Source organism: Sinocyclocheilus rhinocerous, unplaced genomic scaffold, assembly GCF_001515625.1.
Source record: "Sinocyclocheilus rhinocerous isolate Xijiao unplaced genomic scaffold, SAMN03320098_v1.1 scaffold1419, whole genome shotgun sequence".
NCBI lineage: Eukaryota > Metazoa > Chordata > Actinopteri > Cypriniformes > Cyprinidae > Sinocyclocheilus > Sinocyclocheilus rhinocerous.
This window is the reverse complement of record NW_015664679.1, coordinates 414,669-429,965: the sequence shown is the minus strand read 5'-3', so window position 1 is coordinate 429,965 and position 15,297 is coordinate 414,669. Positions and strand designations below refer to the sequence as shown.

Genomic DNA, 15,297 nt, shown 5'->3' with positions numbered 1-15,297 from the left:
TTTAAAAAAAAAGAAAAGAAAAAAAAAAAAAATATATATATATATATCATATCATAAAATGAAATATCTGATGTATATTAATACTGTGAAGCTATATTAAATTGAGATCTTCTTCAGCACCTTTAGAATCTTTACTGTTTTATTTAAATGATTGTTAGTCATTTTCAAAATGACCATATTATAATGACAGTATATTGATTGAACAAAAATATTTTATTTTATTTATAAAAGTAAAGAGAAAATAGTACAAACTTTGCTAAAGTGATTGTTTTCAGCATGTATTATACAAAACATAATACATTAGCTGAAGTATTTGTATAAATTTTATCTCTTGTGTGGTGTAAAAGGCCCACCTTGCCACCTCATACATTTGTAATATTTTTAAGTGAAACAAACCCCATTTATGGTTTATTTTCACACAAAATCTGTTGCTCCATCAATGTTCAATAAAAAAATAAAAATCTACAATTATGCATCTATGGGAGTAGTGAAAAGCACCTTTTTCTTAAAGGGTTAGTTCACCCAAAAATTCTGTCATTAATTACTCACCCTCATGTCGTTCCAAACCCGTAAGACCTTCGTTCATATTCAGAACACTAAGATATTTTTGATGAAATCCGAGAGCTTTCCGACCCTCTATAGACAGCAAGGGAACTGACACGTTCAATGCTCAGAAAGGTAGTAAGGACGTAGTTAAAATAGTCCATGTGACATCAGTGGTTCAACCGTAATTTAAGCTACGAGAATACTTTTTATGTGCAAAGAAAACTATTTTAATGATGTCCTAACTACATTTCTGGGCCTTGAACGTGGTAGTTGCGTTGCTGTCTATGCAGGGTCAGAAAGCTCTCAAATTAAGGTGTGCCTTTAGCCCCGTTGTACCCTTTGTATTTTAAACATATTATTTAGGTAAAATAAGCAACACATACAATTGAGGTCAAATGTTATAATATATTAAATACATAAAATGATACTATCTAAGCCTCTGATTATGTACCTCCAGACTGACACAGCCGCACATGCAGCTGAGGCAGGAGTATGACAGCCTGCAACTGCAGACCAAAGAACTGAAAACCTCTCTGAATGAGTCCCAGCTGGAACTGAATCGCTGGCAGGCGCGTTACGACCAACTGAAAGAGCAGCATCAGGGCCTGGACATCTCAATGACCAAACTGGACAACCACTGTGAGGTGAGAGAGACCTTATAAACTAGATACACAATCTGCTTCTTCGGAAGAACCCAAGACTATTATGCCTGTGATGTATTATACCATCACAGACGAGACTAGATATTGATCCCAGGCCTTGAAATTGATTATTTTTAGCAGCTAGTGCTAAGATATCTTTCTTTCTCTTAATTTAGCTGCTAAACCGTTTGAAAGGAAACTTGGAAGAGGAAAACCATCATCTTCTCAGTCAGATCCAGATGCTCAGCCAACAAAATCAGACCCTGTTGGAGAGAACCATGGAGAGCAAAGAACTTTACCATGAAGAACAGAAACAATACATGTGAGCAGTGTGTCATCATATCATTTTTAATCAATGATTTCTAACCCCGGTACTAGGTATATGATCCTAGTAAAATGTATGATCTTGCTTTGTTGAAGCTATAAAACAGAAATTACAAATGAAAATATTAGTTGATTAAAATAGCTCTTTGTGATGAAAGTCATACTTTTGAGATTTCAGTTTAATTTTGGGTCTATTTTCTAAATGCATGTAAGTATTACATGTGCAGGTATGTTTGTTTATTTTATTTTTCCTACATTTTTGACCATATACTTTTTTACTTTTTTTTTTTTTGACCTCATACTGTTTCATCAATGTCATAACTGGACCGTTCTTACGATTGGCACAATCATATCTGCCTTCATCCAGTCAACAACTGCTACATAGAAACAAGTCCCCAGCCTATTCGATTGTCTGTTTCACTCAGATATATATCATAGAATGGGGAAAAAAAAATCTGTGGTTAATTCTGTCTCAAAACTACTTCAAATTAATATATTTATTATCTGGAGTACTTGATTGAGGTGTGGGGGTATCTAAGAAAACCTGTCGGGAAACTAATCAAGAAACTTGTGGTCAAAATGCCCTAATGCCATGCTTTTAATTTGTATGGTTTTCTTTTACAGTGATAAGCTGAATTCTTTACGGCGACAGAAGGAGAAATTAGAGGAGAAGATCATGGACCAGTATAAGTTCTACGACCCGACTCCTAAAAAGTGAGTCCATCTGTGGAATCTAAACTGATCAAGACTGAATAGACTGTACTTCTAGGCCTATTTGTCAAGTTTAACTTTTTTACTATGAACTTTTAATTCAAAGAGAATATTTTGTGAAATTTTTTTCTCTAACACAGGAGCCGGCATTGGGCTGGAGCCAAAGCAATAGCGAAATTCATCAAACCTAAGAAAGATAGTCAACGAGAACGAACTGACGCTCCACGCGAGAGAATCCGAAGCGCTCCAGACATCCCTCTGCCGGAGATCCCCACATGTATGGACTGTCCCGAGAGCGCAACACCCCTTCCCCCTCCACCGCTGCCCCCCAGACAGTCACGTCTCAGTCTGGACTCCATGAACAATCACTCTGCAGAGGAGAATCATGTACAGTCCCCAACACTTTCACCCGCCCTCAACGGCCGAGGTGAGTGCTGCTGTCACAGGGCTGAACTGAGCCCTCACATGAAGTAACACAATGATTGATTCCATCCCAATATTATTTAAAGGAATAGTTGAATAAAAAAAATGACAATTCTGTTATTTTACTCTCCTTGTCTGTGGAACATAAGAGAAGATATTTCAAGAAATGTCTTTTTTTCCCCTCTTATAAAATGGAAGACAGTGGTACCAAAACTTTTTGGTTACCAACATTCTTCAAAATATCTTCTTTTATGTTCCACAGATGAAAGAAAGTCAAACAGGTTTGGAATGGCATGAGGATAAGTAAATGATGACAGCCTTTTTGCGTGAACTATCCCTTTAAATCTCAACTGCATTATTTTTGACTTGGAAATTATACTATAATATTTAAGTGGCATCAACAATAGGGAAAGTGATGGTAAATTAGGCCAAATTGCTGTAGTACTGATTGTGAATTGCACTAGAGTCCATGTGAATCATATTATAGACGCCCATTTTTAAGTGACTTTGGAGTCTTGGCTCCCAAATGAGTTCAGAAAACAGCTTTCACACCAATTGAACATCCTCAGGTCTGCACTAAAAAAGTTTTAGTTGGTGTATACTAGCTTTATTGTGCTTCAGCTATCTGTCTTTTCCAGTAGGGGGCGCCATGCAACTCTTTTTTCCAGGGTTACTATAATTACAACCTCTTTTTCTTCCTGACGTCCACTCAATGAACTAATCCCATTGTAAATTTCCAATTTCAGTCTATCATTTCTCAGCTTTCCAAGCACTAATACTTTCCCAAGTGTCATGGCATATTGCATGGCCAAAATAGTCTTCAAAGGGAACTTCGGGGGCTTCATTCTTCATGAATCATAAATGTAACCATTTTTTAATCTCTGAACCATCAAATTTTCTTCTCTTCCACTGACCCATCTCTCTCCTTGTCTGTGTATCTGTCTGTACATTAACCCTCACACACTCCAGCCCCACCAGCAGCGAAGCGTTTCCGCTTTCTCAGGAGCAAGAGCCAGGAGAAAATGCGCGTTCAGGGGACGCCGCCGCCCTCTCGACGATCCATCACCAGACGCCTACGCTTCTGGTCCTCATCTGACAACATCGTTCCCCGCTCCCCCGCCGAGCCCTTTCCGCATATCGGCCATTTCTAACACTTCATCCTTTCCATCATCATCACAATAGCCATAACAGCTGCTTACCTCATCATTACTCATCCCATATACCATTATTCATTATTTTATGTATTTTTTTTTTTTTAAACATCAAGCTACACTTACTAGCTAGCCAATGAACACTCTGAGCTAAACGCTAAAGAAAAAACACTCAGAAATAGATTCACCACCACAGGCTCACAGTGCTAAATCAAAATAGAAACACACATACATGCGCACAACACACACCTTGCAACTCATATAAATGCTCTGGGGGGCTCTGGGACTGGGCTGTGGGACTCTGAATGCAACCCTGCAGTAAGTAATGTGTATTAAACAGAGCGAAATGCAGCCAGCTTTGCGCTTGCCATGAGAAATGTGTGTGTGATATTGCTCACACTGAATAAGGTGGGCTGAGGTGACCACAGTTGCTGCCTGCAGTCAATAGTAATTCAATTAAGTGCATGCATACAGAGAGAAATTGAAGGAGGAAGGCAGACGGAGGCGACAACTTCATCAGATACCTCTAGTTGAAAGATAGATTTATGCTGTGGCTTGTGAACGTGCATTGCTTAAGGTTTGCTCTGCAATATTTTACTTACATCCAGCAACCAGTGTCCATGTGTGTTTTGCATCTTTAACAATTCTCTCTGTACGTCCACTGTGCGTTATGTGCATGCGACTGTCCAATTTATGTTTAGGGGGTTCATTTGCAAATGAGATAAACTCGGCTGAGATGCATTGATTTATACCTTAGCCTTTTTATGTAGGGCACATGAATCCATTCCTGGGGGTGGGGATGTGTCCCATAATCACCATTCTTAAGACAGCACGAGGTATCTTAATTGTCCAGCTGCTTTAATAAGAATAAAATATTTGGATTTGCATGAAGATATTGCATCATTTTTAAGTTAAGAAAGTTCTGAAGGTATTGTTACAAGTGTGATAAGATTTGTGCGTCACAACGCCTACACATTCTGTGAACTTATTTTTGATGTGAAACGGATGTTCACAACTTGAATTTTTGTACGTGGACTATTTTTGTATCTCCCCATCTAAGTTTTGTATTATATGTTTTAAAAAAGATGCAGAAAAGCCTAGCAGTTAGCACGTTGAGATGTGGGGCGCATACACACATTGCTTGTTTGCGTCTGGCATTTCCCATCTCATTTTTGTCATCAAAAGTGGAAAAAGGCTCAACAATTATGAAGGCTCTCTGACACATTGAGTTATGATGCTCACATATGTTAAGTTTATCTTGTGACTTTTCCCCTTCTCATTTCTGTCATTAAAAGAAAAAGAGAATTCAGTCAGACATGAATTCTTAGCACATGCACTCTGACACACTGAGATGTGGTACGGATACACTAGGACACATCAGTAGGTCATTCACAAAACTCTTCACACAGTGAAGACAGACCAATTTTTGCACATGCTTACAAATTTTTTTTTAAACCTAAGTTCAAAACCCGACAGAATGCAAAACTGAAAAAGACAGCAGTTTGCTATATTTCTACAGTACTAAAACAGTGATGTATATTGAATTATATTTGCTAGTTATGGAAGAATGAGATGATTTGAGAGAAGTGTTTTGGTAGTTTTAGTGCTTAGTGAATGTGTAAATAACTGCTGTGCCAAGCTGAAAGTTGGTGTGGAGAACTGTGTCAAGTTTAGAAAAAGTGACCCAAGTATTGAGAAATGTGTCCTAGCAATTGTAAGACCTCAAAAAATTATGCACATGCACTTTCATACATTGAGCAAAAAAAGAAGAACTGGTCTGCTATTGCTCAATGTAAATGTACTCTGGTACATCGAGTCATGATGTTAATACAGACAATGCATGTTTGAGTCTGGCTTGCAACATTTCCCTTCATATTCATGTCATTTAAAGTCGTTAAAAGCCCCAAAATTATGTAGAACTACTCTTGATGATTTTTCAGGCAGATATAGTAACTACCTTTTCCTTTTAAAAATCATGTGAGGGATCGTTTTCAGCATGACTCTAATAAAGAGAATCTCGTGGAGCACCAGAGTTCCAGCTGGTGTTTTAGTTTGTCCACAGCAGTCAAGCTTAAAGGAATGTTTCAGGTTCAAGACAAGTTAAACTCTGTCGATGGCATCTGTGGCATGATGTCAGTTCATTAAAAAATGAATATTATTTGTTACTCAATTTGTAAAAGCAAACAAAGTTCATGTTTACAGTAATGTCTGTGTCTGTGGGGCAAGAGATTGCGCCCGTATGTATGTTGATATGGGCACTTCTGGCTGTATGTCGAAAGTATTGCCAAAAGACTTAAACGGATAGATCACGCAAAAAAAAGAGAAAATTCTGTCATAATTTACTCACCCTAATGTTGTATGAGGTTTGAACACAAAAGAAGATATTTTGAAGAATGTTGGTAACCAAAACTGGTAGTAACTGGCTTCCATAATTGGGAAAAAAAATACTATTCAGTAGAGACCAGAAACTGTTTAGTACCCAGCACCCTTCAAAATACCTTTTGTTTTCAGTAGAACAAAATTCATACAGGTTTGGAAAAACATAAGGGTGAGTAAATGATGATAAAATTTTCATTTTTGGGTGAACTATTCCTAAGAAGATATGATAGAATCACTCGCCAACCTTGTCATTCAAGTTGTTGTACAATCTTTCAACTCTTGCATGACAATGTAAAGCCTATAAGTCCAGTGACTTTTGGATGTTAAATATAAGACGATTTTGACAACTTTGCATCTCACATTTTTGCATGCCCCATAAATGTCCAGTGTAGGAGTATAACGGAAACCATGAGTATGAGTCACAGATGCTGCTGATACAGCTTGACTTGTATTGAACCTGGAATGTTCCTTTGACTGTCTAAAACTGTCACCGGTGTCCTGCTTAAGTGTTTTTTGGAGTTGATTCATTTTACTAACACATGCTTGTGCTTTTGACCCAACACCTTCTCTTACGCAGCTGCCCACAGCATCACTGGAGCCCAGCAGCAGCGCTTGCACTGCACATGCTCTGTATGCACTCACAGACACGGACCTTTTCTCTTGATTTTTTTTTGAAGTGTTGAACGACAGTGGAGGGTCCAGAGGCAGAGAGGGCTATCGTTCAGTAGGGGGCGGTAGTGAGAGCATGAACGGGTACGAAGAACTGATCCGGTGGCGGGGCCGAGAGCCAGGAGCCACCTGTTCAACTCCACTGAGCCGCAACTCCCACAATGCACCAGGCTACACGTCGTCCTCCAGCATGCGGCCGGGACGCAGGCCAAAGGGTAACGCTTAATTATGTCGTTTAGTAGACTACATGTCAGCAGCCTTGAGCCTCAAATGACAGACCATGTTCGCTAGTAAATTTACTCATCCTTAGAGGCACTTTATGATTGATCGGTTTGTGTTGTATTGTATTGAAATTGCAGCAGACTTTGTTTTCACTAATAAAGGAATATTTTGGGTTATAAGGGATAGTTAACCCAAAAATGAATATTCAAATTTTCTCACCCTTTATGTTGTTCTAAACCTGTATGACTTTGTTTTTGTCTATACTATGAAAGTCAGTGGGGATCCAAAATAGCATTGGACTCATTTACGTTGATTGTATGGACAAAAAAACACTGAAACATTTTTCACAATAAAATTTTTGTCATGTTCAGCAGAATAAAGAATGTCATTTGGAATGACGTGAGGGAGAAAAAAGGTTGATAGAACATTCATTTATGGGTAAACTTCCCATTTTGACTCTGTTGCTGTAAGCTGAAAATAGTCCCATTTCAAAAGGAAGATTTCAATCAATTTTGAAATATACAACACATTTAGACTAATATACTTAGCATATATACATACAGCATACAGTTATATGCTACTGTTCAATAGTTTGCAGTTGGTAAGAATTTTGCCAATGTTTTTTTACACAAGTCTCTTAAATGTATTTATATTATATTGATCAGTTGATATTTGCTCAGCAAAAGCATATTGATTGGGAAATATTATTACAATTTAAAATAACTTTTTTCTAATTAATTATATTTTCAAATTCAATTTTATTCCTGTGATGGCAAAGCTGAGGCGGGGGACGTGTCCCCCCCACTTTTAATATCACGTAAATTCGTCCCCCGCACTTTTTCGGGCAAGTGTGTTCGCATAGAGGTTTTCAAGAGCCGGTGTGAATAAATATATATTTAAATTCAAAGAGACAGGATAAACAATTCTGTCCCCCTCACTTCTGAAATGATGGCTACGCCCCTGACTCCAGTCTTCAGTGTCACATGATCCTTCAAAATGTAGTATGAAATATAGTATTTTGTTAGTTTATTAATGCCTTCACTGTCACTTTTAATCATTTGAATACATCCCTGCTGAATAAAGCTTTTAAATTCTTAAAGACTTACTGGCCCCAAATTTGAACAGAAATGTACATTATACAACAAAAGCTTAAAAAATTCGAAGTTTATTATTTTGTTTTCAAACTCTGGATTCTTCAGTAAAAAAGTTTGTTATTTAAGAGCCGTAAAGCTGTCTTCAGTAAATCATGCTTTTGAAATGGGACTATCTTTCTAGCTAGATGTCTGCTTTGGGAGTTGCAGTTGTATTACTATAAAAATCATTCATTTTTCAATTTGAGGGATGAGTGGAAATAATTTTCCTTTGGTAATCAATAGCAGGCCATGGATAGAGCTTAAAGCGGCATCACGCTAGCCAAGTTTTTAAACCGATTTCTAGTCATAAGGTTAAATTATGGTGGGTGTTCACAGTTAATGGCCCTACCTACTCACTCAACCTTTCTACTTATAATGTGTAATGTACCACCATGTACACTAAGGGATTCAGCTTTAAACACCACTGACCCTCTCAGTGACTCTCACCTCCCAGCCAAAAAGCCCGAAGCTCATTTCATCAAGTCCCTGTCAGCATAATAACAAAGCGTTCGTTCTAAATGAATGTTTATTTTCAAGTGCTTCAAGCTTTCTCAGATATCCACTGCACTGCGTAAACAAGCAGTCATGTTCGAACAGACGCACACAGGAAGACCGCAGTAGCCAAAGGCCCATCGTGTCCCATAATGACACTGTCCTTAGGAGAGCATCTTTAAAAGGGAAACTGAATTGTGTGAAATAAAGATAATGATAATAATAATTAGTGGTACTAATTAATCAAATGTCTTTATGAAATGTTGAAAGAGGGATGAACTAAGACTGCTGTGTATATACTGATATATATTCAGTGCCTCATTGTTGGGCGACACTCTTATTTGCAGGATTGGTCTCCGAGGAAGACTTGCACCATCATTCCCCAGATGCTGGCTTTGGGAGCGGTGTCCATGGAAACACAGGTAAGAGAATTAACTAAATCAATACATGTTGCCTCGACAGCCTCGCTTTATTTCTTTATGCGCTTATATGTGATATGTGCCCCCCTCTATAGGCCACCGGCCCAGCTCTGCTGAATTCACCTCCAGCAGCAATTCCCCTGTCAGCTCCAAAGGTGTGTGTGTGTGTGTGTGTGTGTGGTCTATTACATATGCATGCATAGCCACTTCATTAGCCAGCTATGGAAACTGCCACCCCCACACACTCTCTCTCTCAAGTACTATTGAGACAGTAATTGTTTCTCAGAGTTAAACAAATGTCTTTACAAGAATATTTGCAGAAATTAATTTGCAGAGGCAGCTCTATTCTTGAGCAAGCATTATTTTATCATAAATAATTAAATTATTTAAATAGTCAAAATATTCATTATTTAAGCCAGTGAAATTGTTTTTTTTATGTTGGTCTATATTGTGGTATAATACTGCTGTTCAAAAGTTTGGGCTCAGTAAGATTTTTATTTATAAAGAAATTAATCATCAAGGATGCGTGTAATCATCAAAGAATCCTGAAAAACTGTATCATGGTTTCCACTAACATATTAAAAAGCACTGCTGTGTTCAGTTTTGATAATAAGAAATGTTTCTCGAGCAACAGATTGGCATATTAGAATGATTTCTGAAGGATCATGTGACACTGAAGACTGGAGTAATGATGCTGAAAATTCAGCTTTGTATCACAGGATTAAATTACATTCTAAACGTATATTAAAATGGAAAACAGTTATTTTAAATTGTACTAATATTTCACAAAATGCTACTGTTCTATTTGTATTTAGCAAATAAAGGCAGCCTTGGTGAGCATAACAGACTTCTTTCAAAAAGATAAAAAAAAATCTTACCAAAACCAAACTCCAGGGTATATTTCAGATTAACCAATCACTACAAATGGAACATAAAAAGTCATATAATTGGATAGCAACTTTACATGCTGTCTTTCTCTCTAAGTGGGTGTTTTTTGACCAGAAAAAGATATGGGCCAGTCCTTTTGCCATTTAGTCAACGGTCTGACTATGTGAGAATACCCTTATAATGACCTTTGAGACGGTTTTTCGCCAGATGGATGCTAGGCAACGGCATTCTGAATCCGCGCTGTCTTAGCTTCACGAGCAGCTCCCCTGACAACAATGTCCAGCAAAACATCAGAATAGTCGAAACCCGGTGAAATATCGGGTGGTGTGTACTGCCGAATGTCCAGCAATTCGTCTCTGGTGAAACTGATTGCAGGGATATAACTAAAGACAGGACAAACTAACAAAAACATAAAAACAACTGCGGAGCACGCCACGGAGGCAGTGGTTCAAATATGCAAAAGATGCTGGAAAACTGAAGAATCTGCAGGACATGGAGGATTTTTCTGAAGAACAGTGCTCAGTTTAACTGTTCAGAACAAACAAGGGACTCATGAACAACCATCACAAAACAAAAAAACTGTCGTAGATCATCCAGGTAACCACACACAGTATCAAGAACCAAAGGGTTCCCAAACTTTTGAATGGGGTTATTTTTATAATTTCAGCTATTTTTTTTTTTCTTGTGGACTAAATGTAAACATCTTTATGTCAAATACCTTACTCAGGACAGTACTAAATAAAAAATAACATGCATTTTGTATGATCTCTCTTATTTTGTTAAAATTATTCACATTTTCACAGATTCTGCAAGGGGTTCCCAAACTTTCGCATGCCACTGTATCTTTTAAAGTGCACATTTTTATGAAATCTTACACACTTAAATTTTACAGTTCATGTTTTAATTTCCTGTCTTCCTCCAGGTTCTCTGGACTGCCTGCAGGGCCGATCTGCCAGTCTGTCCAGTGATGATGTTGTCGGACTGGGACATGAAGGCTCACGTCTCAGTCAGTCATCTCTGATTCCTCGGAGCTCCACCCTTCCCTGTGATGCCCTGTCTGCTTCACGCTCTTCCCAGCGGCCCACCTCTCAGCGGCCATCCTCTCCTGGCAGCGAAATGGTCACCCTGGAGGAGTTCTTGCATGAGAGTAACGCCCTGTCCCCACCCACTGTAAGTTGTTTTTATACTAACAGCATTTTAGTACTTCTCAGCAGACTTGTTTGTTTGATGGTTTGACCTTTTGAAGAATTAATGACACATTACTAGAAGAATTTGCATACATTTGCAGGGGATTTTAAAATGTGTGGTGAATCTCACATCGTTCAATTATCCTGTATCTTTTTTAACATATCAAGATTATGTGTGCATATTTATGCAGTAAGAATAGCAAATGGGATTTTTTTAAATATTTAACTCATGATCAGTAGAGACATTTACACTCCTAATTAAATTACGCCTGATGTTTGACCCTGCACTATGGATTGTTGTTTGCTAATTGGGGATTATTAAGATAATGTCTTTGAGTGCTGTGTGAAATGTTCGTAATGGAGACATTGAGTGATGGACCTTCCCCATCATCTCTATCTTTTACCGAAATACAGTAGATTTCAATGCGTTTCTGTTGTAAGACATGGCGCAAATTATAAGAAATGCATGCAAAGGATTCCCATGGTTATGAACAAATCTCAAGTTTGACAAATCTGGGGGGAAATCATTTTAAAACAATGATTTCTAGCAATAAGGAATATTTGGGGGTCAGTGGAAAAAAAATAATTATTGCTTTGAGTTGCCGAAGTTTATAAAATATATAAATGTTTTTAAATAGTTTTTAACACCTTATTTTTTTTTATTTATGTACACATTATTATTTACTGTCATATTTAAGTCACAACATTAATTGCAGTTATTTTATTCAATTAACAATTCTTTATTCAGTTAGTCCTTAGTTTTAACAGTGAGAATAAAATGTTTTTTTGTTTAATATAGGCATATATCTAACAATTTGTATCCCCACTGTTGGAATAAAGTATTATTAGTAATATAAAGTATTATGAAGCAATATTTTCTAGTACATTTTCATGGTCACACTTTATTTTAAGGTGCAATTCTCGCTATTAACAAACCATTAGCTATGACTTTGCCTCAATAAACTCCTAATTTGCTGCTTATTAATAGTTAGTAAGGAAGTTGCTTAGTTTAGGTATTGAGTAGGATTAGAGATGTAGAATATGGTCATGCAGAATATGTGATTTATAAGTACTAATAATTAGCCACTATGTTAATAATAGGCATGCTAATAAGCAACTAGTTAATAGTGAGAATTAGTCCCTATACTAAAGTGTTACCATTTTCATAACATTTTAATTAAATGTTTGGCAATTTTTCCAATACTGGAATTGGGGCACAGTTAAAACCACATGCTTTTTGCAAAAATATTTATGATGATTTAAATGTCTTTCAGGTGCAGACAGGAAGTCGAGAGGATCTGATGACTGATTATTTCACCAGATCTACTCGACCTGTCCCTCTGCGAGATGGCGCTAAAACCCCCACCAATTATGTCACGCCAACCATCAAGACTACTCCACCAGAACTAGATGGTCGGGCCCCAAAACCTGGACACAGTGTCAAACCGAGCGTTCGGCTCACGGAGACCTCCACACCTCCTTCTCATTCGCAAACCCTTCCTAACAGAGGAGCGGGACTGAGGTCTGCACCTTTGCAGCAGTCCAGTCCTCGCGGAGGTGTGGGCAGCAGCACCAGCCTGAGTCGTACATTTAGCCTGGCCTCCGCAGACCTCCTCTGCTCCAACGGGCCGGACGCTTACCGTAACGAGGCAAAATCTCCCAGCCAAAACGAAGTGGTGGTGAGGAGGTCTGGAGTAGTCAACAGAGAAAGACCGATGTCCGCTAGGCTGGCTGGTTCTTCGCCGCTGCCTGGAAACCCAGGGCACATATCCGTGGACCCCCGCCGTCTATCTCTCGCTCCACCGAGAGATGAGTTGTCCCTAGCTAGTCCGCCTCCAGTGCACTCTTCGTCTATGTCACTGCAGGCTGAACGGGAATACGTTGGGAGCGGTAGCAGCAGGGCAGGAGCGGTCCGTTCTGGACCTGCTCAAACCCGAGCAGCCCCCCATCGTGGTGAGGTGGCCATGGTGTCTCCGGTGCGAGCCGTATCGGCGCTGAAGGATTTGGAGGAGGAACCTCGGGAGCAAAGGCAGGCAGAGTCGCCTGTGTTGAAGAAAGCAGACACTGCGGACTTAAGCTACGCCACCAAGGAGCAGCCCACCAGCAAGCCTGCTTCTCCAGACCCCAACAATGACCCTCAGACTGTTTGGTATGAGTACGGCTGTGTGTAGAACCTCAGACTTGGTTAAGAAACACGTATGAAACTGCACTGTTAACAAATAAAAGCCCCAGGCAGCTCTGGGAGACTGGTCATGTCCTTCCTCTCTTAAGTTTCTCTAGGTGCTTCAAAGGCACCAGTTGCATTTGAAGGTCTTGCACATGTTCACACTGACCTGAAAACTAATGTATGGGGCACTTGAATGTATTTTCCCCCTTCGTATCCAATTGAATGCCATTGATTTCCACAGCTCTCCGCAGCTCCATGGCAGGCCAGTTCACGTTCTATTCTGAATGTGGAAAACAAACGTTGGGCTGTGTGCTAGGAGCCACTCCCAGCGTAATTACTGAGTAGCGACTGCATCCATCTTTAGGAGGCGCAGGACAGTTGCAGGTCCATCACCGAGACAGCCTCATAGGGACCCATTACGGGAAGCGGCCTCTCTCTCATTCGCTCCCTGCTGACATACCAAACAATCTGCTCTTTTCTGCTTCTTGTGGGTGACCATGTATTCGCTGTAGGACCTGGGTTTGGCTCAGACTGCGTTCAGAAGCACGCAACACTGAGCCAGAAAGAGACGGACAGAAGATCATTGGACATGAGAATAAGAAAGCACCTACCTTGTGATATAAGGTGGAAGAATGTATCGGGAATCGGTTTTGAGGGGGAATCTGGAGTGCTGGACATGTTGGCAAGTTTCACACAAGCATTTAAAGTAGTACTAATAAGAAATTGAAGTTTAGTTTGGTGTTTTTTTTTTGTTTGTTTAGTTTTGTTTTTCCAACACATTCATTTTATAACACTGCACAACTGTTCTTTTATTGGTTTATTTATTAATGTCCTTGAGACAATTAATGACACTTGTTTGTGTTGTTGTTCTGAAGTGTGTGTATGCAAGTGTATGCCTCATTTTTCCAAAACTGCTTTTTTGTTTTGCATGATTGATTGGTTAAGTCTGATAATGTTGAACACTGGAAGAACGTAGTCTGATTATAATTTTATTTTTCGTAAGAGAAGTATGTAGGTAAAAAAGCCCATGGAATCCTGAAATCCCTCACTCATGTCACCAACCTAGCACCCCTTGTTCCTTGTCAGTGGTGCTTTTCTGCCATCTCGTGTCACCATCTCCAACTTCTGATGGTCTGCAGGGGCTTTCACAAGTCAAAGGCAAGAGCTGATCACCAAAGGCAATGGTGTATCTTCATAGAAATATATTTGGATCAAACATTCACACTGGGTGTGTGAATATAAGGAGAGTCTCCTGTTTGAATGTGCACAACTACTGGTTAAATGATTTTAGATAAACAGTTGTTTTTATACACTACTGCACATGAACATAGATCAGTGCCTGTAAGATATTGTGTTTGATGCAAGGAGTAGATACCCTAACAACCTTTTACACTTAATGTTAAGTTTATTGTGAATGATAGAAGCCTGTTTAGAGAAAGCTGTTTTCCAAAACCTGAACTCTTTGTAATAAAGCTTTTTTAAAATAATCTCTGGAGTTGGTTTTAGTAAATTACATGAGTAAATTCATTTTTATGACATGCATAAAGTTTAAAACTGATTTTCTAGCTCTCAGAATAAATTTACATAAAAATTAAACATACAAAATCATTAAAAAAAAATTAATAATTATGCCAGAATGGTTAAAGGGGTTGCAGCATATCTTGAGATGCCACTTGATCTCTCCAGCTAATTTGGCACCAAATGTTGAGTTATAGTTACTGATAAACTTATATTTCCCATAGATTTCAAGACAAAATACTTGTTTTGTCTTCTTTCAATAAATTCAACAACTTCTCTTATTTCAGTAACAAGAGCTAAAGTTTGAACTTGACGAATGAAGCTAAAAACCGAGAAAAGAGATGAGATTTAGCCTAGTTGTCCTGCCATATAACGTGTAAGTTATGACTTGGTTGTCACAATTTTAAGCAATGTTAAAAAAAATAGT

At 38.6% G+C, this 15,297-nt stretch overlaps 1 protein-coding gene across 2 annotated transcripts in view; it reads left to right on the top strand.

Moving 5' to 3' along the window:
* The window catches only part of ccdc88c (coiled-coil domain containing 88C), a 61,893-nt gene extending 47,054 nt beyond the window's left edge, over nucleotides 1–14,839 (top strand). For both annotated transcript variants that reach the window (XM_016540964.1, XM_016540963.1), the window contains 9 exons: nucleotides 1,004–1,190; nucleotides 1,364–1,509; nucleotides 2,136–2,225; nucleotides 2,363–2,649; nucleotides 6,853–7,059; nucleotides 9,039–9,113; nucleotides 9,206–9,265; nucleotides 10,921–11,168; nucleotides 12,460–14,839. In XM_016540964.1, the coding sequence (XP_016396450.1) occupies nucleotides 1,004–1,190; nucleotides 1,364–1,509; nucleotides 2,136–2,225; nucleotides 2,363–2,649; nucleotides 6,853–7,059; nucleotides 9,039–9,113; nucleotides 9,206–9,265; nucleotides 10,921–11,168; nucleotides 12,460–13,356 (2,197 nt within the window). In that variant the 3' untranslated portion in view covers nucleotides 13,357–14,839. The remainder of the gene's footprint in view (nucleotides 1–1,003; nucleotides 1,191–1,363; nucleotides 1,510–2,135; nucleotides 2,226–2,362; nucleotides 2,650–6,852; nucleotides 7,060–9,038; nucleotides 9,114–9,205; nucleotides 9,266–10,920; nucleotides 11,169–12,459) is intronic.
* Nucleotides 14,840–15,297: the final 458 nt, after the last annotated feature.